Source organism: Felis catus, chromosome D4, assembly GCF_018350175.1.
Source record: "Felis catus isolate Fca126 chromosome D4, F.catus_Fca126_mat1.0, whole genome shotgun sequence".
Lineage (NCBI taxonomy): Eukaryota > Metazoa > Chordata > Mammalia > Carnivora > Felidae > Felis > Felis catus.
Genome location: NC_058380.1, coordinates 80,691,188 through 80,716,274, shown reverse-complemented (window position 1 = coordinate 80,716,274; position 25,087 = coordinate 80,691,188). Strand labels below are relative to the sequence as shown.

General features: G+C 56.2%; 1 protein-coding gene across 5 annotated transcripts in view; it reads right to left on the bottom strand.

Annotated features, from left to right (window-relative positions):
* DAB2IP (DAB2 interacting protein) overlaps window positions 1-25,087 on the bottom strand; it is a 187,855-nt gene that overhangs the window by 70,999 nt on the left and 91,769 nt on the right. For all 5 annotated transcript variants that reach the window (XM_023242674.2, XM_023242677.2, XM_023242678.2 and 2 more), the window contains one exon: window positions 10,223-10,374. In XM_023242674.2, the coding sequence (XP_023098442.1) occupies window positions 10,223-10,374 (152 nt within the window). The remainder of the gene's footprint in view (window positions 1-10,222; window positions 10,375-25,087) is intronic.

The following is a 25,087-nucleotide window of genomic DNA, read 5'->3' as shown; positions in this document are numbered from 1 at the left end:
CTAAATCCATCATGAGGGTAATCCCCGATAAGTGGTTTTACCCCTCTGGGGCCAGTTTTGTCACCCATAAAACGGGAGGAGGATAAAACGAGGGTAGTCGAGAGGATTAGAGATGACATACACACAACACACAATGCCTGGCATGAGGCAAGACGCTTCGTAAATGGCAGGTAGTTGACTGATGATGTTACTGACTGGGTATGTAGTCTGTAAAACGGAGCGTTATAAGCAGAGACCATGCAGAAGAGTGGTTGATGGCGGGCCTTGATACAGTCAGACTGCCTGGGTTTGAATCCCAGCTCTGCCACTTACGAGCTACATGACGTCGGCAGACTACTCAGTCCCTCTGCGCCTCAATTTTCCTCTCCGTAAAATGGGGACAGTAATAGCTCCTCTCCTTCCCAGTGCCGTTGTAAGGATGAGATGAGAAAGTGCAGGGAAAGGCACCAGGTAAGGAGGCTAGCCCATCGTGAGTGACCACGCAGGGCAGCACAGCACCCAGAGAAGCTTGCCAGGAGGAGAGCAAGAGTGAAAGGCACGTCGTCGCACCCGGCTCCCACGGCTCCGTCTACGACACCTGCAGGGGCCTCGGGACCTTAAGGCAGCGCCGCAAAGCCTGGGAAGGACGACACTCTACCCTACACTAGCTGCACTGAGACATGAGCTTTTGTTTTTGCTTTGTTGAGATGGGGAAAGTGAGGCTCAGGGAGAAGCAGTGGGTGGAGCTGGGCCTTGGACCAGGTGACTGACTCAGACACACATACCGTTGACCTCCTCAGCTCCTGGCAGCGCAGGAGATGGGGCTTTACGGCAGTCCTGGGTTCAAATTCCGGCTCCGTGCCCCACAGGCCCCCCTGGCCTCCCGCCTCCATCCTTCTCCCACAACCTCCAGCAGGTGCCTGGTTTCCTGGGTCAGGAGTGCAGCCCACCCCACCAGGCCTGGCCTCTGCATGGACAGCCGTCGCGTCCCTGAGCCTCTAGGCTGTGCTCAAAGACTTCCACTCCCAGGTGGGGACCAAAGATAGGTCCAGCCCCGAAAGGTTGCCTCGTCCTGCTCCATGGGCTTTGAGTCTGTGGACTTGGGCCTGGACTGCATCACTGCCACTCGCTTGATCCTGGTAAGTGGCTACACCTCTCTGAACCTCGGATTCCCCACTTGTAACTGAAGAGCTGGCAAGACGAATAGGCCTGGGTGGCACAGGTGGGCCAAGCGCTGGGCCCAGAGTTAGAAGACACGTTCTAACTCCAGCTCTGCCCCTTCACCTCTCTGAGCCTCGCCCACCTGTAAAATGCAGATCAGTCATACGTGTCCTGACTGCTGCAAGCACCCTGTGAAGACGGGGGGCACTGGTGTGAGAGAGCTTTTGACAGAGGGGAGCCCTGTGCAAGCACAAGAGGGAACTACTGGCACTCCTCTAAGAGGCGAAGGCTTATTTCAGAAAGTATCACAAGCTTAAAAAGAAAGGGCGTGGCATGATAGTGGGGGGATGGTAGGCATGAATCAGGGAACGGCTTGCCAGGGCATGAGGTCCCCCAACGTGTGATTCTGGGCCAGTCATGTTCCGCTCTTGGAGTTTCTATTTCTATATCTATGAAATGGGAAACAAAAACCCTCTCACTACAAGGAATCAATAAGAAGATAGCCTGGGCAGTGTCTAGGCAAGTCGCTGGCACACAGCTGGGGCACAATTCCTGCCCCTCTGCAAAAGAAACCAACTTTGGGCAGTGGTTCTCAAACACTCCGCCAGAGTCCAATTCTGAAAGGTTTGGGACAGGGCCCAAGAATCTGCATTTCATCAGGGGTCCCAGGCAATTCCTCTTCATTTGGGTCCTCCCCAGGGTGGGTCCAGCTCAGGGGCCAAGCCCCCAGCTTCTAAGACACAAGCAGGGTTTCGATCAGAGCTCATTCTGGGGCTGAGTTCCCTGATGAAATCTGGGGAAGCTGCAAAAGAAGGAAGGAGGCAGGCAGGGGAATAAGGAGTAGAGGGGTGGGGCTGTGAACAATCTGTTAATCAATCTCCTCCCTAGCCAGAAACAATAATTGAGGCTCATACATCCTCCACGTGCTAACAGTCTGCAGCTACAATATAAAGCTTTGATTACAAATGTCAAAAAGACAGGGCATGAAATTAACTTCCCCTTAGTCGGTGGGCACAGGGAGCCGCTGCACTAATTCACTGCCCTCGGTATGAAAACTCCCCACGACAACGTCGCATCAAATTAGGGCCTGTGCTGCTGGGGTGGCATCTATATCTTTGCCCAATGTGCTCTTTTCAATTAAGCCAGGCCTGCAAACAAGGGCCTTGAGGGTGTGGGAAAGGTCAGGGCAACAGGCAGGTGACAGTGCAGGGTTGACTGGGAGGTGGCCAGAGCCAGCGAGGATAGGAGCCAGAGAAGAGCCCCTCAGCTCCCTGACGGGGACTGCCCACCAGAAAAGGGAGGAGGGGGAGTCATCCTGACAAGGAATAACTAACCTCACAAGGCATCTGATGCAGAGAAATGTGAAACCTACCTATCTCGGCCAATTCCTGTCCTACGAGCCCCGCTTGAGAGATGGAAAGACAGGCTGAGGGGGCTCCAGTGGCTTTTCTGAGGCTGATCACACTGAGTTAGCAATGGAGCCAGGCCTGGGAGCCAAGTTCCCATAACTCCTGCACTCCGTCCGCTCCAGGCTGGCCCCTGGCAGCCAAGGTACAAGGGGGCGGAGGAGGCAAAGCCGTGCTCAGACTGCCTGCCTTTGGGAGAACCTTTACAGGGCAGGGCTTTGAGGCTGCCCTCTGGCCCCTCCCCTCTTAGACAACCGAAGCTTATACAATATTCACTGGACAGACACACAGCACCCGGGGAGATTTTTTCCCAAAAAACATATCCCCATGCCATCCTGCCTCCCTCTCCTTCCTCTGGTCCACTCAGAGGGGACCTCTGGTGCACAACTGGTGGCTTTCCAAATGCCAGGAGAAGTTCTTATGTGTGCATGCCCAGGTGTGGCATGTGGGGTGGCCTACAGACAAGACACGGCAGGCAGCCAAGGCTGTGCCCTGTGGTATGTGCAAGACACTGTGCGTCCACCCACAAGCTCACGCCCACACGTACCCACAGAGGACAGAGATTCCCTCTGCCTCAGGAGGGGAAGCTAACACAGGCCACCCTTCCCGGCACTCCCAGCTGGGAGGGGGATCTCCCACATCCTTTCCTTCACAATAATCTCCTCTGAGCTTTCAGCTGGTCCTGGGAGGTAGGTGGGTGGGCTGGATCACAGGGGACTCCCCCCACCGAACACCGGTGAGCAGAGTGGGGGGCAGAGAGAGAGGAGGCAGCTGGCCCACGGAGAGACTGGGCCCTGCAGGAAGCTGCCTCAGGCTCTTAGGCTCTTGGAAGGGGTGGGGGTGGAGGGCTGCAGGGAGCAGCCCAAAGGCCCCGGAGAAGTAGGGAAGAGGTTACTCTTCAAGGCAGACTGGCCAGTGAGCGTCCCTCCCATGGCTCAGGCCTGGGCAATGTTACCTGGCTGTGCAGAGGTTTCAGAGGGCTGGGGCTTGGGGTTGCTGGCCCTGCACAGCTACTCACAACACCCCACCCCCAGGCCGGGAATGAGGCCCAGGCCACTCCTCACAGATGGACGGCCTGATGGCCAAAAGACCATCTCTTCATACAGGGGCACCCCTTCCCTCACCCGCAGCCAGTCCCCACAGTGGGGTGGGCTGGCAGGTCACAGCAGGGAAAAAGCAAAGTGTGCCCTTCTACCTGGGAAGGAGTCACCAAAGCCAGCCAGGGGCACTGAATGTTTTCCTTCTTGCCTTTCCAGTCTCCCTATGATCTCCAGCTCTCTTCTGTGGCCTTCTAAAATAGCCATTAATTAAAGCCTGGTAATTAACTTTCTGGTTCAAGTAGTATTTTGCAAAGGAATTCCATTAAAGAGTCAATCTGCATATCCTCAGACGTGGGGGCCTGGAAATGGGCAGGGTTACTCGTGGAGAATGAGAATGCCACAGGCCCCCATGGCACCCCAGGCCTGGGCTCTGCTGGCACCTAAAGGCACAAGGAGATTAAGGGGACAGCTGTCCTGCAGCCAGGTATATGCTGAGCCCTGAGGCTCTCTCCAAGCAGTTGGGCAGTTGGTTCACAAAAGTGACCAGGTCACTGGCCACACACCCAGACAGAAACTGCACACAGATTTGCACACGTGAGAGCTCAAACATACAACACACTATACACACAGCGTGACACGGCGTATACAAACTCACGTGCACACAGCGGTAGACATGCACACGTAAGAAAACGGACAGCAACGATAGCAGTCAATGCTCAGTGAGCACTTATTAGAGTGAACCGTCGTATGCCCATATTCGACCTACAAAAACGGCCACTTCATATGGTCCAACCTCATACGAAGTGCCAGGGACTGTTCCAAATGCTTTACATGTGACTAGTCATTTCAAATGCAGACGTGTGTGAGGACATTCACATATAACGCACACACACCTTCATGAGGGCGGGTGTGTACCTGCAAGACGTACAAAAACACGCACGCACAGATGTACACAGGCCTACATGCTTGTACAAAGAAAGGCTTCTCCAGCCTTTGAAACCCCAGCCTGGGATGATCACATTCTCACTAGCTAATTTCCACTGTTCCTAAAAATATTGCCCGGCTCGGATCTCTGGAAGATACACGAGGGAGCCACAGATCTAAAAGGAGGGCGATAAAAATGAGAAAGCAAAAAATAAATTGGTTCTTCCCTACGTCCAGGTCGTGTTCTATGGCTTTCCCCTCCCTCTCTGGAGGTGAGGCTCAGAATCACGCGCTTATGTGCGGGGCCTTGGTCAGCCCTGCCACCACCCCCCACCCTCCAGCCAAAGGTGCCCATGAAGCTCCAAGTACAATGTTGCAGGCAGGATGGGACCTTGTCACCAGGCTGGCTTCTGTGATAGTCCCACCTCTGTGCCTTTGAATGCGTGCCTCAGTTTCCGTGAATCTGACAGCGCTTTCACTGCACATCTACCTTGCAGGGCAGAAGACCTCTCAAAGTGCTGTGCAAATGCCACGCCACCTTATGATAATTATCGGATTAAGAATTAAGTCTGATTCCCTTCTGGAGGGGAGGGAAGGAGAAGGGAGAGGAGAGCTGGGTGAGCCTTCCTTGCAGGTAATTAATGAATTGCCCGCCATATTTCTTGGAAAGCAGAAGCCCATTTAAGAAAGATCCACCTACATGGGGCCTCTCAGAGCCAAGGGCAACCAAGAATCCTGCAAGGGGCCTGTCAGAACGTTCGGAAGGCAAAGGACAGGATGAGACGACTCAGAAGCAGCAGCACTACTGGCCATTAAACTCAGGAAAACAATATTCAATCCCTAACAAGCAAAGAAATGCAAATAACAAAGAAATGCCATTTTTCTGCCCATTTGAGTGACAAAGATTGTTTTAATGATGACACCCAATGTGTTTGAGGGTGTCAGGAAACAGGTGGGGAATCTCAAAAATCACTGGGGGCGTGTAAATTACTATAGGCTTTTCAGCGGGGGGACATTTTTAGCAAAAGCCTCAAACTGTTAATAGCCTTTGACCTAGTAATTCCATTTCTAAGACTTTATCCTATAGGAACAATCAGAGATGTGAACAAAGAGAAATATTCAAGGATTTAAATAACAGCATCGTTTTGGATAAAGAAATACTAGACATTACCTAAATACTTAAATAATTAAAAACAAGTACACGGCAAACGTAAAATGGAACAATGGACTTTTAAAACACATATAGGAGAAGTTTGCTTTCCCTGGTATAGACAGGAACAAGGGTTACTCTGCCTGGCTATTTCTTGCATTCAAGGTAATAACGATTCTCTGTACAGCCCTTTTTACCTTTCAAGGGGCAGCAATATCCAATATCTCTCTTGAACCTCAGAGCACAGCATGATTGCTAGTTATTATTCCCACGTTGTAGATGAGAAAATGAGGCTTAACAAAATGAGGTAACTTTCCCCCCACCAATGTTAACTACTCCTTACTGAAAACCTCCAACATGCTAGTCTCGCCTCTTTCACATGTTATTATGTATTTAATAAAATTTTAGAAACATTTAAGAAATGTGCAAGACCTGGTGTTAGTTGCTAAGGAAACAGCACTGAACAGGACACTTTCTATTAAACACGTGCTGGATATATTAACATTAATGTATCCAACGACACTATCATCGTGAGGCCCATTCTGCAGATGTGCAAACTGAGGCTCAGGAAGGTTATGTGACTTACCCCAAGAACGCCTGGCCTCAAAGCCAAAGATCACATACTTCCCATTATTCCCGGAAACTGTCTAAACTGCACAATCATCTCGACGTCACCCAAGGGAAGGCAGAGGACCAGGCGCTCCCTGTCTATGGTAGGGGAGGGAGGGAGGCAAGAAAGGCCAAGCCTTGATGCCCAGCCCCTCCTGCACCTACTGTCAACAACTAACGCAGGGAAACAGATCCCATTTCGCATTAAGCTTCCTCTCCCCTCTCCAAGAGCTGCCTTACCCAAAGGGGCGGAACTGTTTCCTGCCTACTTAGAGCCAGTTGTGAGTTCTTGAAAGCCCCCACCCCCATATCCAAGTATCTCGCTCACTAGCCTTACCGTGACTAGAATCCCACCATTGGTAACTTTCAGGTGTGGGAACTCCAGGCAATATTCCTGAGAAGGGGTCATCAATCTCCAACTCTGCACACAGCAGCCTCGCATACCTGCACCTGGCTTGCCCACATTTACACGACCAGCTCTGCACCGGGCCAACTGGGAAGAATGGGAAGAGGCGTGGGGACAGCCACTTCAGAGTAACTACAGGGGTAGGGGGACAGGTTGGGAGCCAGAGGGGGCACACTCTCAGAGCCTGTGTGGGGCCAGAGTCACCCAGAAACAGCGGCAGGGAGAAATTGCAATATTGCCAGCTGACCCTCCTAGCTACTCAGGAACATTAATAAATGAGTGACTTGGAAATTATCTTCTGGGAAGACAGAAACACCACATCCTGGATGGCTTTTACCAACATTAAAACAGCCTTGTAAATGAAGCGGCAACATTTCCAGCCTGCAAAACAAAAATGCTTCTGCCAGCACACCTTTCACCTGGAAAATCCCTGAGCAGCATTCATTTCTGTTATCCAGGAGAAATGATCACCTGTCCTTGGTGCACACTTCGAAAACCTCCGAAGAAGAAATGAGTGTCTAAGGGGGCCAGAGATTTGGGAGACCAGCTAGAAACCTCCCCTAAACCATCTCAGGAAAATAAGTACAAAGGCTCAAACTGTCCTGTGGCTCTCGAGACCCCCAGAGCCCAGCTGTGCCCACCAAGCCCTGGCTGGCCTGACTCCAGCCTCACAACCAGACATCAGCCCTCTCCCCCAACCAGCCTGGCTCAGTGTCCCCACCCCTGAGCCAGACTCCTTTCCCAGGGAGCCAAAGATCCTAGCACAGAACCAACTGGTTTCCAGCCTCCAGATGAGAGAATTCCAGCACAAAAAATAACCTCCACAACACAGCAGTTTGCAGAACACAGGCAGACAGCGTGCAACAAAGCCACTTTAGCATCCCTGAAGCAGACAGCGTTATCCAAAGTCTGAACCCAAGTGGCCGCCCCAGAGTGCCCTGTGCTGTTTATCGAAAGGGGAAGCCATGGGGACCAGGGCTCCCACTCGCCACCTTAGAAGCTCCCACCCTCCTTCCCGTTCCTGCACTTACCCCCATGGGGTCCCATGGAGCCAGGATCCACCCCCCCTCTCTTCACTGTTAAGCCGAGCCAAAGGCAGCCCATTCTGTCTTCCCAGCCTTCAAGAGCACAACCACACCACATCGGAGAAGAGGGAGGCTCCTCTCCATTCACCCAGGTTTGACCATGAACGGTCTTTTCTTTTGGGGGGGGGGGGCGGGTGGGTCACCAGAGTTGGTTTTACTCAGTCAACTCTAAACAGGACGACTCCAGGGACTGCCCCCAGAGAAGTACCTGCCCCAGAGAAATATCTGCCCTTCCATCCCCGGAGCAGCTGATAAATCTGTTATTTCTAAGCAAAGCAGCAAACAGGAGATCCCAGTCCTGACAAAGCCTATTTCAGCTCCAAGGCTGGGTCGAGGGATTTCAAACTCAGTCTCTCTGCCTGTCCGTGAGATATCTGGGCTCTTCTCCTGTGCCAGGGAAGCCACAAGCCAGATTTTGTTTATAGAAAATTAATAAGACAATTCCACACCACTGCCAGTGACATTCTGCTCCAACTGCTACTGTTCACACCGTTTCTAGAAACGGGCTTATAGTTTCACTCCCGACACCCCCCCACTCCTTGCCCCTCAGACATGTGGCAAGGCTGACCCGACCTGAGACCAAGATGGGCAGGAGCTGCTCGAGGTCACCTGGGCCATGCCCCGACCTCCAGGCAGGAGGCCGGGTTGCCGGCCAGCACTTGCCGGCTTCTTGGTGCAGGCTTCCCGCTGGAGGGACGTAAACATGGCATGCACACTGTCTGCTCCCGGGAGGGCAGACACACTCAGAGGCCGGGACGCCTGCTGTCTCTCCAGCTCCCCAGACAACCAACACATGCACACAAGACGGGGTACGTACACAAGCCCCCGCATGCGGGTGCACAGGGTCCTGACCCCCGCCAAGGAAAGCGCAGAGAAGGGCATGTTCCCGGGGGAGAGAGCCGGAGGCAGGGGCTGGCGGAGGGAGGAAGGCAGCAAACCGGGTGGCCTGCCGCCCAGACAATAACAAAGATGGGAAGCGAGATTTTCAAAGACGCAGTGGCTGCACCCAGCGCTGAGCTCTGGCCTGGCCGCATCCTCCTGCCAGGGCACGCCTGGTCCCCTGGGGCACCACGGCCATCAGAAAAAGGCTGAGGGTCCTGCCTCAGGCTGGGCTTGGCAGCTGGGGCAGGAAACCAGCTGCAGGCAGCAGTGGGGATGGATGCACTGGAGAGCACCTCTGGGCTGATGGAAATTAAAGGTCTAGTGATTCTCCCAGGGGGTGGGAGGGGTACTCTCCAGGAAGATGCTAGGGGTCAGTCAAACAGCCACTCAACCTTGGGCAGGAGTTGGGCTATAACTTGTACTCCTCTGCCTGCTGGAGCCAACGGGAAGGAGAGAGACATTTTTATTCTACCTGTGCCTCCCCTACAGGGAGTGCCAACTTGCCAATCATACACAGGGGCACAGCCCTATGAAGGCAGATGCCAGGGGCCTGAGATGTCGGGGCTGAATGCTGAAAAGGCTCCTTGGTGCCTGCCTGTTCTTTCACCTCCACTAGCCGAGCAGGGACGTGTTCTAACTGGCACCGGAATCCATCACTGTGCCTGTGCCCAAGTGGAAAGGTGCCGAGGCTGGTACCGCTCACGGAGGGGGACCTGGGCCCCGAGGGAGCGTGTCTGCCCAGTGCCCCCGAACACGGACAGGATGGCTTGCCCTTGCGAGCTGAAGCCTGCTCTGTTGCTGGTGACTGGGAGCAGGCTGAACCACCTTCTCCCTCTCCTCCTCTGCCCCACAAGCCACCTCCCCCTGGAATTTCCACACCTGCTCCAGGCTTGCCCAGGAAAAGGAAACAGGGAACAGGAGACACCCCTGGGAGTGGAGAGGTGAGGGAGGCAAGCAGCTGCCCAGGCTGGAGAGGACGAGGCCCTTCTCCCCTAGCCTCAGGCGATGCCCCTGAGCTCAGAGCCCCGGCACTGCCCCCTGTGCTCACCCCAGCCCCCAGCGGAGCACGCGCCCTACTTAGAGCAGATGTGCCCCCTAAGCGGCCCAGCCCCCTGCTCCTCCCCTCCAGATGTTCACCCTTTTCCTCACCACTGAGTCTCGGCAAAACCCAGCCGAAAATGCCTTTTGTATCGGACACCCGGGGGCTCCAGAGGCAGGGGGATGGGTCCTGGGGGTGGAGGCGCCACTTCGGTCCCCAGCGCCGGGCACCGCACGGCCCGGGAAACAATGCCCACCTCGGCGAGGCGAGGCAGGACTTCTCGGCGAGGGCACTTCCCGCCCGGCCTCGCCCGGGGCCGCGGACACCCCCTCCTCACCCCGCGGGGAGAGAGAAAGGTCCTCCCGCCGTGACCCCCCCGTCCGAGGTGGCCCCACAAGTTGCCGGAGGGCGGGCGTGCGGTGCCCTCCCGCTTCCAGCGCGCCCCAGCCCCGGCTCTCGCTTTGTCCCCGCGCCCTCCGGGGCGCATCCCGGGGCGGCGGCGCGCGGAGGCCGGGCCGGGCGCTGGCGGCGGCGGGCTCACCTCTCATTGTCCGCGGCGGCGGCGGCGGCGGCGGTGGCGGCGGCGGCGCTCCGGAACCCCGGCAGGATGTGGCGGAAGCTGTGGTTGCGGTCCAGCTTGGGCTGGCTCTTGGTGCGCTTGATGGAGCCCTTGAGGCGGCGGCTGAGGAAGCCCTGCGCGCGGGGCGACAAGAGGGGGAAGGGGAGGCGGGGTTAGCGCGGCGGCGGGCCCGGGACCCGCGCGGGACCCGCGCCCTGGCTCGGGCGGCCGCGCGGCCGAGGGCGGGCGCGGGCTCGGGCTCGGCCCCAGCTGCTCGCGGCCCGCGCCGCCCGCCCGCCCGCCGACCGAGCGCCGACGGCCCGGCCCGCGCAGCGCGGCCCAGCCCACCCCGCGCCGCCCGGCCCAGCCCGCCACGTCGCCCCCGCCCCCTAAGCCGCTGTTGCCATGGCGACGCCGAGCCGAGTCGCGCCGGCCGCGACCGAGGCCGCCCGAGCCCCCCCCCCGACCCCCCCTTCGGGCGCGGGGCGTTGGGGGGGGGGGTCCGGAGGCGAGGGGCGGGGCTGCGAAGGGGCGGGGACCCCGGGGGGCTGCGGCGGACCCCCTCACCTCTTCCAAGAACGAGGTCACGCCCCCACCCACCTAGAGGAGTCCACGCCCCGCACCCCATCCCGGCCTGACACCGTGCGGTCCTCCACCCGCGAGGTCGGGGTTCTCAGCCCCAGGTCTTACAGATGAGGAAAACTAAGGTTCTGAGAGCTGGCGTGTGATCGGTCCTCTGGGGCCAGTGCCTGATAGTACCCTGGCCACCTGGCCCCCTAACCTGGGTGTCTTCCCTACAGCAGGCGACTTTCAGTGACCCTCGGGGTGAAGCCCCTTGCCTGCAACCTTGGTTGCCGCAGCAGGGGCACTCCAGCAGGGGCAACCTCCTCAAGGACAGGGTCCCTAGCACCTAGCTCAGGCAGGGGGCAGAGGCTGAAGGGTTTGCTGAGTATCCCCAGGGCATGCTTCAAGGTTTGCAGCCACGTCAGAGGGAAGGCTGGGCAGCCGTCTCTAGATGAGCTGCTGCAGGGCACCATTCATGACCCATGGCCGGTAGGGTTCCCTTCCTAGGAGGAGTATGGCAAGCCCCAGCCAGGGCCCCCATTCAGGCCATTTCATTTGTCCGTCTACCAGGCTGCGCAGCGTTGGGAGGACAGAGCTTGATCCCATCCCCAACTCCAGGAGCTCCTGGTCCCACGGAAGAGACAGGGAGGAGGACAGAGTTCAATACATCCAGGTTGAACCAGGCCTCCCTTTATAGGTGAGGGAAGATTTGGGGGGCTCAAGCTATCCAGGCTGTGGAACCACAGAAGGTTAGAGGGAGAAAAAAACTCAAGGGAGGTGGGAATCCCCTGACGGAGAAACTGAGAGGGGTTCTGGGGGTCTCACCCACCCCAGCCTCAATTCCAGGTGATATAAGGACAGAAGGAAATGGGATAGTAACTCATTTTGAAGTCCATGTTGTACCCAGTGTGATCACCACATTTCATCCATCACACAACAAAGGCTAGGCTTGCAGCCCTCTCTGGCCCAGGAGGAGGGGTGGACATTTGCTATAAGCCATGCCCCGTGCGGGATCTGTCCATCCCTATGACCCCAGCACCCCATCACTTCATGATGAAGTGAGCCGTCAGTTGTACACATCATCTCATGTCACCCACACAAACAAGAAAATGACAGAGAAACATTACCCCTTTCTGCAAACGAAGAAACCTTGCTCAGAGAGGTAAGATGGCTTGTCCAAGGACACACAACTTCCGGGCCTGCCTAATGCCGGGTTCCACTAGGACCGCCCCCCTTCTCTGCCCACCCTCTTCAGGCTTCCCCTTTTCCTATCCTTCCACCCTTCTTGCCTCTCCCTCAGTCTCTCACCTCCATAGGAAGACGACCTACCCCGTGGTCACTTGCCAGAACTCTGCACATCCTCCAGGGCCTAGCTGAAACACCACCTCATCCAGTCCTTCCAGGCAGTGGGTCCAAATCCTTCTCACTCTGCAGCTCAGTGTCACCAAGATGCTCTAATCAGCTGTAGTTCAGCGAATATTTCATAGGTGTGAGGGGCCGCAGGAGGGAGCCTCCTCCAGAGGGCAATCCCTAATGGAGAGGGACCACAAATGGTGGCAGGCCAAGGAACAGGAGGCTCTCAGGGGACACAGCACAGAGGCAGGAATCTGCACTTCTGCATCAGCTCTGGGCACCCCCAACCTTGGCCTCCTGCCGGGTAAGGCCAACTTGGATGGGTTCTTCTCTCACAGCCAATGCCTCACCGGGCTTGTACTTTTTCTCGGTTTTCATTTTCTACACTGATGACAATTTCACAAGTTTTACACTGCTTGTGGTACAAAGAACCTCGAGGTATTTTTCACAATTTATGTAGTTCATTATGTAGCTACACTGACAGCTTTATCCTATTTCTGAGTTTGTTTTTTTTTTTTTTTAAAGGCTTTCTTCCTTCTAGGAGGTTGAGTGAGGCCAGTGTCACTCCTCTGCCTCACCCCTCCCTCTAAGGCCACACTTAATGCTCCTCTGACCAGCTGCCTCCTCCCTAAAACCTACTGTTCCCCACTCAAACCGACCATGACCACCCACACCACATCACATGTGCCCACCCTGGAGGACCTTGTATGCCCCAGAGGACCCAGCTCAGGACTCTGCATATAGCAGACTTAGCAAAAGGCTCATCATCCCAGAAAGCCACAGCTGGAAGGGGACTCAGGCCCAGAAGTCTGTATATAAGGGCAGACGAGCCCCAGAGACAGGAAGGGACTTACCCAAAATCACATATCAAGGTTAATCAAAGACCCCAGACTCCAGTTCCCTACTCTGCCCAGCCTCGTAGCTTGCTTACTGACCTCCTTTATGGGGTGGAGGGCCACGGGCGGCTTCTTACCCAGCCCCGGATGAAGGGAGATGAGCCTTTTCTCCTGTCCCTTCATGGGCGGGTCCAGGGACGTGATTTCTGGAGGTGGCTGCAGCTCTAAACTCAAGAAGTCAGAAAATCTTACTCTAAACCCAAGTCAACCTTAGTGAGAGGCAGTGGCCAAATCATGTCCCTTCTTTCAGTGTAACAGGGTTCTTGAGGTCTGCTTTCTAGAACTGTGGTGGAGCCTCCTGACAGCCCAGCGGCTGAGATCGGGGAGCAGGGGGCAGGCAAACCAGGGCTCAGGACCAACTCCACAGCCCCCCTGGCCAGAAGATGGCAGGCAAGGCCCAGCAGCAGTGTGTGAAATGGGTGAAGGGGTGCAGTGAGGAGAGAGAAAGCTGTGGACCTTCCAGGGTCTGACTCTATCTATCCCAACCCTCCCCAGGAGGCCACCCTGCTGATCACACCCGTGGGCCAGCATCACTTGTGTTCGTATCTTAATTCAGACAAGTTGTGGGCAAATTACTGGCCTGCTCCACTCCAAGCCTCAGTGTCCCTATCTGTAAAATGGGCTAATGATACCTACTTTAGAGGGTTGTGGGAAGGATCCAGAGGCAAGATGTCACCAGTAATATAGTAAATAATAAGCCACGGAACATGGTAGTTGCCAGCTTTATTATCATCATTGCTGATGTGGCTGTAGTACAGCCACCAAGTTTTGCCCTGAGAAGGTCCATGACCACCACAGGCGGGAGTCTGCCCCGGGCTCTCCCAGGAGCCTGAAGGCTATCTCGCAGCAGGGACAGGCTGGTGTCATGCCTAGTGAATGAATGAACAGGCTTGCAAAATGGTCCCGGAGCCACAGAACGTCTTCTGGGTTGAAGGCTTTAAAATAAGCACGTTTTCTTTTTCAACGTTTATTTATTTTTGGGACAGAGAGAGACAGAGCATGAACGGGGGAGGGGCAGAGAGAGAGGGAGACACAGAATCGGAAACAGGCTCCAGGCTCTGAGCCATCAGCCCAGAGCCCGACGCGGGGCTCGAACTCACAGACCGCGAGATCGTGACCTGGCTGAAGTCGGACGCTTAACCGACTGCGCCACCCAGGCGCCCCAAAATAAGCACGTTTTCTAAAGCAACCTCACAGAGCCTCCCAATGTGCAAAGTGTGTGAGCCAGGGGCAGGCGGGGCCGCTTGGTCCCCAGACCAGGGACCGATGTCTAAAGCTCAGCGAGTAGCCAGTGCACCCTGTGGGGACGGAACCCACTGCCTCCCCAGATGGGGTGTTCGGCCTCTACTAACACAGCCTGTAGCTGTTTTTCCACATGCTTCTCAGCAGCTCCCCCATCCCCATCCAGCCATTGTGCCACCATCCTGCCCCAGCCCTCCTCATCCCTTCCTCAGGATGTTCTGAGAAACTTTCTCAAGGGCCCCCAAGGAATTCCAGACACGTGATGTGTTCCTTCACCCACTTCAGTCAATTCCGAGCGGGGCCGATGAGGAGAGATGACCAGTTATGGAGCTCCTGTTCTGCGGCATCCCTGCCCCTGGCACTCTTTGAACACCCCCCAAGTCCCAGGAAGGAGGCCCGGGGAGATGGGCCTGTTATCAGGAATGCGGGGAGGATGCCTCAGAACTCAGAATGTTTTGGGTTTTCAGGTGGTGAAACAGAAGCCCAGAGAAGCTAAGCCCCTCGCTCAGAGTAGCAGAGCTATTAGGCGGCTGGGGGTGTCTATACATATGGGGGCCCTCGACATATGTGCCCACACGTCCTCGCCAAACAGCTCAGCCCCAGGCTCCGGGGGCCACAGGCCAGACCAGAGGAGAGAAAGGAACTGCACTCTTTCCCTAAGCACATCAGTGTCACGGGTGAGGACTGGTGGCTCAGGGAGGGGACACCTTGCCCAGGCCCAGCCTCACACATGCCTCACACACGAGTCCCCTAGGCAGCACCTAGGGGACCCCGGGTTTGCACTCCAGCACCACCCCTTGGGCACCCAGAGGTGGCAGGCCACCACTGGTCCTCTGAGCCATCTTGGACCCTGAGTGTGAAGCGCCGGGCACCGTGTCTGGCACATAGCGGGCACTCTTGTCGCGCGCGAGTCCCTTCTCCTGGCTCCATCATCTGTTCGGTCCTGCATCCTCGGTCCTGTCTTCAGGGCCTTTCCCCTTCTAACAGACAGACCGGTGGTGGGCCTGACCTGCCTTTGACTCCCACTGAGACAGCGCTCGGGATGGAGGCAGAACCCGGCGGGCTCTCCCTCGGCCCAGGCCCCGCTCCTCCTCCTCTAGTGGCCGTCTCCAAGGCCTGCACCCACACAGAGAGCCTTCAGGGAAGGAAGCCGCTTTAACAGGCCTGTCTCTCAGTATCCTCTGCAGCTTTGCAAGGATGCCAAAATCACACCGAAAAACACAGGAAAGGGAGCGGAAGACCCCATCTAGATAGTTCCACCTCTCTCGACCCTAGGAGAGGAGATCTGCTGGGCATTACTGGCTGGCAGGCAGCCTCGACGCCTTAGGCTCCAGGAAGACGTCCTGCTTCTAGAGTCGCAAGGAGGGGCCAGATCAGGCAGCCAGGGCAATGCCCACATTGTAGAAGGCAGGAGGGCAGGAGGACTTCCCAGAAACACTGAGCAAGGCAGTAGCAGAACCACGGCAGAGCCTAGGTGTCCTATCTCCTCACCCAGTGCTCTTTGCCACGCCTGCACCCCACCCTTCGAGAACCTCTCAGGCTCCCCACATCTCCTCTCTCCAGGCCTCAGTCTTCCCTTCTGTATTATAAGGGCTGGGTTGGGTGATCACCAGGCTCCATTCCAGTGCTGGTATCTGGTGATTCTAAACAGCTAAAGCCAGAGCAGCTGTGCCTTCTACAGCTGGGCTCCCCCAGGCCTGGCACTAACAGGACCAGAGGCTTCTCTGGCTTTTCCTCAGTCCTTCAGACACACCGTTCCTCTTCCCTGTTCCTGGGGCTCTGCCCTCAGCAAGCTGCCAGGCTTCCCTGGCTTCCTCCCCTGGGAAGTATGTACCATCAAAGAGGGTCCCAGTTGGGGAATGACTCACTCATGGTGGCATGTCCGACATTGTGACAGCCGTAAGAGGGCAGGCGTTTTAAGCCGGGATGAAGCTGGTGCCTTCCTGGTAGTCACCTACTCACGGGCCACCCTATGCGCACATTACCCTCTGTAGTCGCCTGCCAGTGCTGCTTTGAAGGTAAGACCTCCACACCCCAGCTTCCCCAGAGAAGGCAGCCAGACTACTCGGGCCGCAGAACAAGAACCTATTCAAGAGCCATGAGAGCCAGCAGGGGGCTGGGTTTTGGCACAGAAGGGTCACTCTTGCATTAAAATATTGCCAAAAAACCCACACTTAAACACGTTTCTATGGAGAAACACACACAGCCAGAAATGCACACAAATTCAAAGACATGCATGCATTCAAAGACACATGGTGGGGCGGGGGGGTGTGTGCCCACAATGAAATGCACGCATAAACATACAAGTCCCCTCATCACTACCACACACAGATACACACACATAAACAAACGTGCACACTGACCAGCACACAGAGAAATACACCCATACGGTCATGAATCACGCAAATGGAGATACAAATACACTGAAACAAACTCACAAATATACATACATACTCAGCTGTCACCAGGCACATACAGAATGACCAAACATACCAGCTCATATGGACTCATATTCACAACCACAAAAAGCTAGGAGCCCAGGTCTTGGGTCAAAGGGGAGAAAATGCTGCTGCTACCATAATCCCCATGATCTGTGGGCAGGACCTCACTCTGCACCAGAATCTCTATTTGCTTCTCTCACACCCTGAAACTTTGCCTTCACAGCTCCCTGAACATGTGGTTTCTCCGAGTCATGTGGCCTCAGGGCCCCACCCCCTGTCCAGAGCTGGAGATTCCTGCCCCAAACATTTCTCCTGCCATCATCACACCTAAAACTCCACCTAGGTCCTAGGGTTACCTCACTCTCTAGGAATCCCTGGGAAAAAGGCAAATACTTTTTATCCTCCGCCCCCAAGAGGCATGGTAGCAAAGCGTTCTACCACTTAATGACTATGGGCCCTAGACCAGTGACCTAACCATCCGAGTCCATTTCAGTTTCTGTAGAACGAGGACAAGAGTAGTCACCTCCAGGTTGTTGTGACAAGTCAGTGAGATCACACATGTAAAGAATTTAGCCCTTTTCCCGGCACTCAGGCAATGTTAGTTACTGTCATCTTTGTTTTTATGGCTTGGACTTTGACCACCAAGGGCCAGCCCGGCCATTAGCCGGAAGGAAAGAGAGAGCAGGAGTTTATCAAAGCAAACTGTAGAACCCAAATCTCCTTTGGTGGGGAAGCCTGCTGGTCAACAGCTCATTCAGGGTGTATTCTCTGAGCCTCCCCATGTGCTGAGTCCTGGAAGGGATGGGATTTCTGCCCTCAAGGATTCCCCAGTGCGGCTGGAGAGGTGAACCTGGCCCTTCCTAGACCCCTCCAGGAGCCTCCTCGCTGCTTTGCTATCTCCGGTCTTGTCTCCCTTCCCCTGTCCATTCTCCAAGGGCATCCAGAGGGGTCCTTGTAAAAGTAGATCATATCCTGCACTGACCAGCTCCACCCCTTTCCGCAGCTCCCAGAGCTTTGGGGATAAAAGCCTAGCCCCTTGGCAAGGCCCTTAAAGCGCTTCATAATCCACGCCATGGGCTCCAACCCCAGTGGCTTCAATGGGACTTTCAGAATCGCCAGCCCCTCCTGCCACAGGGCCTTGGCATAGGCTGTTCCCACTGCCTAGAATGGAGACCCCTTTGCCCAGTGGATCCTGCACGCCCTTTTGTCTCTCCTCACAGTCCGTCCTGAGGTGCTGACAAAGTGCCCTCCGAGTAGGCCAGGTCCCTCTGCAGACTTATCACCGTTGTAATTATACATGTATTGATTTCATGCCTCCCTCCCTCACAAGACTGTGGGGTCCATGCTGGCCTGGCTCCCCAGTGCAGGACACATGGCAAGTATTCCTCAATACTTCCTGAACTAATTAACAAATATTAACGATATGAAGGAAAAAGGAGAAAGGCTGAGAATACGCTCTGGGAAGTTTTTTTTTTTTTTTTAATGTTTATTTATGTTGAGAGAGAGAGAAAGAGAAAACGCCCATGCGTACACACATACACACATGGGCGTGCGCAAACTGAGGAGGGCAGAGAGGGGGGGGGGCGGAGAGAGCGCACCCCAGGCGGGCTCAGCGCTGTCAGCACAGAGCCCGATGCAAGGCTCGATCTAACGAACCGTGAGATCATGACCGGAGCCAAAATTAAGAGTCGACGCTTAATCGACTGAGCCCCCCAGGCGTGCCCCCGTGCTCTGGGAGGTTTTTAAAGGGATTCCCTTGTGGTCAGTCTGGGTGGGTTTGCCAGAGGAGACAGCTTTTGAGAGCGTAGTAGAAACACTGAAAGCGAGGCAATGGGTGGTCTTGCTGAGCTTATCTGGGGCAGGGAAACCGCAGATGAGCATTCCGGGCAGAATCCTGGCACGGGCAATGGTGCAGAGGTATGACAGCCCGAAGCCTGGCTGCCTCAGAGGCCCATGGAGTGATCACAGGTCTCTCTGACCTCCCAGTTACACCCCGCCACCTGAGCCCAGACTGCTAACGTGGGGCATGACGCCTCCCCCAACAGTGCAGACCACACCCGGATCGAGGGGGCCCCTAAGGAAGCCTGGGAGGAAGGAGGGAGGGGGCACCCAGTTGGGAAGAGGATGAGAATGTGCAGGTAGTAGGAGGGGGTAATGGTGACATCAGAGAGGCCCTCTTGATACGTGCCAGGGCCCAGGACTGAGTGGCATCAGTGAACACTGATGAAATGACACACACGTTTCCGAGATCTCAGGGAGGAGGTGATAACCCAGAGCAGCCAGGGAGTGACTCACTGCCCCATAAATCCTCTGGCTAGCCGACACTTGCCTTAGCATAAGAAGCCCGTCCCAGAGGTCTGGACAGCCACAAACACTTCATCAGCTGTTTAAGCCCTTGGCCAGCCCTGACCCCGGGCTGGGGAGTCCAGCACTGAGGGCTGCGTGGCTGCAGGGAAGCTGGCTCCGTCGGGGAGCCTCACCCCTACAGCAGCATCTCCCCCTTCCTTTCTCCCCGCTCCCCCCTCCAGGCCCTGCCTGAAGTCCCAGCACCAGGCCAGTCTTCCCGGGGTGACTCACTAACTTCAGAGCTTATTCCCTGTCCTGTGCTCTGTACACCCTGCATGAGTGAACACCCCTACCAGAGGCCACCTGGCAGAATGTCAAGAAAACCATGTTCGGAGTTAAGAAAGCTGAGCCCAAAAACCCAGCTTGGCTATTAATAAGAATGAGGACCGTTCCAACGTGCTAATAAGAGTAAGCCAGATGTACTTATTCAGCCCCAAGCTTCAGGCGCCGTATTAGAGCTTCACGTGACTTTCCTGGTTTCATTCTCACAACCCAACGTGCAGATGACAGAATGGAGGCCCAGCGAGATCAAGCAACTTTCACAGAGCCACACAGCCAGGAAGCGGCCAAGCTGGGATCAGTCCAGATAGCCTGTGCCAGAGCCCAAGCTCTTCCATAGTTCCATTATCGCACGGCGAGGCTCTAAGCAAGTACCTTAGCCTCTCTGTGACTCACTTTCCCTTTCTCTACAATGAGGGGATTGGTCTGGCTGAGGTCTAAATGCTTTCCAGTGTAGGCACGCCATCTTTCCCCTCCCTGGTGACCCATTTGCAGGTAACAACAAATGGGAGGAATCTTCTGGAGACCACAGCTTTCAGGAAGGGAGGGTGTGAACGGTGGGGACTCCAGCTCTGTGCTGGGCCACAGGGGGCTTCCGGAAGTCGGTTTCTCCTCCTGCCCCCCCCCACCACCCCCCCCCCCCCAGGTACCTAGGTGGTCTGGAGTAACCCTGCATCAGCAAGGCAGGGAAGAGGTGCTATCCTTTTTCTCCCTGGACCAAGGCCACCAAAAAGCATCAAGACCCCAGGGTGCCACAGCCCCAGGGACGAGAAACATTAGTGGGAGGGAGAGGTGAGAGGCAGGTGGAACCCTCATAAATCCACCTGAGTGAGCAATGCTTTTTAAAGCCCTTTTCACTACAGGATACAAAATGCACCGTTTGGGGAGAGGATTTTATAGGCTATTTCTCCTCCTGGGTGATTTACCATCTGCAGGCCTGGCTTACCTGGGAGTTCTGCCCCTGAGGGATCATGGGAACCCATGGAGTGGAGTCAAGGTCAGTTTCACAACAAGGGCTGGTGTCCTTGCCAGGGCTCTGTGGTGGTCCGAGTGACTTGTCCTGACCTCCTGACCTCTCCTCCCAAGATGGGTGTCCACCTGGCCCCAGAGACATCAAGCGGGGCTCTCAGAAGGGACTTCTGCTCCCTACTCATCCCCTCCCCACCCTGCACTCACTCACCCAATCCATTCTCTCTCACACACCTTCACTGCACAAGCCCATCCAGGGGCCCACCACACACGAGGCCCCGTCTCAATGCCCAGGGTTCAGATAAATCAGAAACAGTCGCTGCCCTTGAGAAAGTCACCGTCTGGTAGATGGTTAAGTCACAGTCTGACTGTGACTGAGCTCTGAAGCCTAGGGGAGGAGATGCCTGCTGGAGTGAGGGAGTGTGGAGGAGGGAAGGAGCTCTCAAGGCAGGGAAATGGAGAGGGCCTGTGGACAGGACCAGCCTGTACGAAGGAAGGCACTGAGGCTGGGACAGGCCTGGGGGGTGGCGGCTGGGGAGGTGGATCCCACCCCCTGGAAGTCATCTAAGGTGCTGGAGCAGGGCAGTAACAATCGTGGCTTATTTTAGGCATTCTTTAAGCAATTCCAGAGGAAAAGTAACTCATCCCAATGCAAGGCCTTGTATCGGAAACAGATGTCATTGCAGCCACCTCCAAAGAGGGCCTCCTGGCTTTAGAAACAATTCCCACCTGAAGACTCAGATATAATTATGTCTATAATCCAACCCAAATGCCACTTGATGTGACAGAGACAATTGCTTTGTTTTCCCATGAGGGGGTGGGGAAGTGAAGGCATCTGAGCCCTGCCCCCCACCCAGAAGAGGGCCTGCAGAGGCCACAGGGTGGGGTGAGACGAGGGGAGCCATTCCTTTCTGCCCTGAACAGACACCTTTTGACCCTTGGGGACCAGGCCAGCTGGAGGCAGGGACGAGGCAGGACGAAGCAGGGAAATGGGGAAGCCCAGGTTCAGATGCCAGCTCTGTCCGCAGTTGGCTGTGTGACCTGGGACAATTCACCTTCCCTCTCTGGGCCTCAGCATTCTCACCTATAAAATGGAGAGAACACGACTGGTTGGCAGAGGCTGGGCTGGTGCTGTGGGCCAGGCCCTGCAAGAACTTCAACACCGTTCCAACAGCAAGGGGCTGGCAGAGCTGGGATCTGAACCCACGTCGGCAGGACTTTCGGCCCCGGTTCTGACAACCACCCCACCTCTGCCAGAACACCTGCCTTGCTCCCTTTCGAAGTACTGGTGGGGGTGGACCAAGACACCTGCAAGCCATCAAAGGATGACCGCGAGAGTGTCTGTTAGCCAGCCTGACGATGGCGGCAGTGCCCCGATGCTGCCTGGCGGCCCTCAGGCTGGCCGGCCTCAGCCTGTGCCTCTCCTGCTGGAAAGCGGCGTTGGCCCCAGGCCTTGCCCCATTCCAGTGTCTCTAATTTGGGCCCTCTCTCAGGGGTCCCCCAGGTCTCTGGCCAACCCGGGCCCAGTCAGCTCAGCCACCAGGGCCTGGCCCAGCTGCCCAGAGGCGCTCCTCGATTTGAGTTGTTTCCTCCACCCAGTGGTGAGCTCGTTTAGCTCAGCCGGGCCCCTGTGGCCTTGGCGGGGGGGGGGGGGGGGTGTCACACAAACCCCAGGGACTTCCATTCTCCTCTGGGAGCGGCTGCCCAGGCGTCCACTCGCTGCCCTCTGCTGCCCCCAACTGGCAGGAAACGGCCCTGCGCAGACATCTCCAGCTCCCTCCATGTGTACTCCCCACCTGGGAACTTTGTCTCTGGTCCCTTCGGTATCACTTTGCCCACCTCCACCTCCTGGTGCCGGGGCTGAGCCCTAGAAGCTCCACCAAAGGCAATGTTGCTCTGGGGCCGCAGATAATGGGTACAGAAGGGAGGGGGTCTGTCTGATTACCTGGGACTCTGGGGGAAGGTGTCTGGAAGGAGTGAGCCCCACCCACCAGAAGAGGGAACAGAGGATGAACATTGGCTGAAGGCCAGACACTGGGCCCTCACAGCCACTCTGTGAGTGAGGGGCTCCTGTGCCCATCTACAGATGGGGAAAGAGAGGCTCAGAGACCCGCGATGATACCATCATTTATTAATGAGGCAGGCAGCTCTCCAACAGCACCAAATACCACAGCCCGCCGTCACTCGCTGGCCTGACCTCAGGTTCAGGAGGCTCTAAATAGCCCCTCACCCCGTATCTCTGCCCCAAAGAGCGTCCTGGTCCACCCTGGCTGCCCTGGCCAGCTCTCGCCCCCGGGTGGCCCTGTGATAACATTCCCGTCTCCTCGATTCCCGCTGCAGGAAAGGAGCTTCTCCCTGCAGAAGGTGGACACAGACCAAAATGATAGTAATTTTCCTTTTGGGTTTGAACAGTTTAATAACAATTAGCCTCTCTCCACCACCCTCTCATCCGCAGAACACTTGCCACACACCGGGCCGGGAGACTCCAGCTCACAGGCCTCCAGTGAGCAGGGTATTGTGAGGAGGGGCCCGGGGGCACCCATCTGTGGGACCCCGATCCAGGGCCCAGCCCTACTACTCAGTCACACCCAACCATGGCCGCACAGCTGACATCCCCACACCGGACACAGATGGGCCCAAAAGCAGCCTGGGGTGGCGGAGGGAGCCCCGACAAGTATTCCAGGCAAGCGTCCCCTCTCTGGGCCTTAGTTTCGTCACGTGTGCAGTGACAGAGGTGGCTCATCTGGTCTGTGAGCCTGACCAGCTTTTCCGTCCACCACCCCGATGCCTCACTAGAGTTGCCTCAGCTAAGAAGGGGCACAAATGGAGGAAGAGAGGCAGACCAGGAGGTGGCAGTGTGTGACGAGTGGGCAGGAGCCATCGGAGGTCTCTGGGGACTTTCGGACCCACAAATGCCCATTTCCGTAAGCCTCTCTTCCCAGGAAACCTGATGGAGGTGGGCAGAAGGACTCAACTGCAGGGAAGAGAGGGCTGGAAGCGGCAAGGCGTGAGCAGCCCCGAAGGGGGGCACGGACACAGGGACACCTGGGCTCGATTCCAGGCCCCGTTCCAGATAGGCTGTGTGACTTTGGGAAAGGACCCTCCCCTCTCTGAGCTCCAGGGCTTCTTCTGTATGGGGAAGCGTTCGTGATCACTTCCAACGGCCTTCCACGGTGGTGTCGAAGGGGCCCCCTCACAGGCCTGTGTGTTTATGTCCACGTGCCTGGCACTATGTGTGTGATGGGAAAAGACAGCTGAGTCACGAAAAGGGCGCAGGGAAAAGCTGCAGGAGTGGGGAGAGGGGTGTGGAGCTGGAAGTCTGCATCCCAGAGATCTGCTGGCTCCTCTCCTACCCAGCATCGCCTGTGGCTCCTGTGCCCCACAGGGGCAAGTCCAAAGCCTCCACCCACTCACTTTCCTCTCCCGTGCCCCCTCCTTTATGTCTCCAACTCACCCAACACTCTAATCACACAGGGCCGTTGGCTTGTTCCAATTCACGTACGTCTCCCCCAGCTGGAATACTCTTCTCCCTTTGTTCCTGACAAACTCCTACACATCCCTCAAAGCTCAGCCCCAAAGATCCTCCTCCAGGATTTCTTCCCTACCGTTATCAGCCGATGGTAACTGCCCTGTGTTCTGGGTTCCCACAGCACCCCGGCCGCACCTCCATCCCACCACCCAGGGTGCGCACAAATGAGCATCCAGCAGAAGTAGGTGATTGAAAGGAACTAAGACCCCCTTCCAGAAGCATCTGCAATCAACCCGCGACTGAGTTTATCTGCAGCTTCCGCCACCCCCCTGGGCCTTCCCCTCCCTGACACTTCTCCTTCTCCATCTTGCAAAAAATAGCCCTGAGACCTAATTTCAGCTAAACCTTCAAACACGATTCTCCACTTTCAACTTCCCGAAGAGGAATCAATTGGCTGTCAAGTTTCCCAGAGCCTCTGCCGCCTCCCACACCCCAGCCCTGCCAGCCCTCCTCAAGGTCGATGGGAGGGGGTGGGGGGCAGACAGGAAGGACACAGCCTACACCAAGGGGAGGTTGGGTCTGGGGAAGGTGGCGGGCTGAGGGGACCCATGGGGAGACAGGTAACAGTCACCATCACCTTCCCCCCAAATCAAACCATGAATTCCTAACATGGAGTGGCAGGTGAGAAGGGGCGGCATGCTGCTGTGCTAAGGATCCCTGGGCTTTGGGAAGGGAGACGGGCCCAGGCAGAGCCCCCGGACCCCGTCTGACAGCGTGTGCAGATACGGGGCCCCAGCCTGCTGCCTGCCTTCCCTCTCTTCCTTCCAGGATTCCCTACGGATGCAGAGAAGACAGATCTGGGTTTGAATCTTGGCCTCGACATCTCGGTGGAGCCTGAGAGCTGAGGGCCAGAGACGGGCAGAAGGCCCATGTGGTCACGTGCTCCCAGCTCCCTTCTCCATCCTACCCTGGTCCAGGGTCCTCCGTAGCTCTCAGGGCACACCCCAGCCTGCTGGCACCACGGGTCCTAGCGGTCCACTCCCCACCCCCAACTCCACCTGTAGATAGAAGGAAGTCATACCAGATGGGCAAAGGTTCTGTATCTTGCCCGGGTCACAAAGCTGATATGAGGCTCAGCCCTGAGTCTGCTGACTTTTAGTTCATTCTTTTCGTTACTGCATCGAAATCTTTAAGCGCCCACTTTATGCCCAAGCCACATGTTGCCTTACAAGGTCCATACTCCTCATTTTAGAGAAGGGTAAACTGAGGGTCCCCCAGGGTCACATGA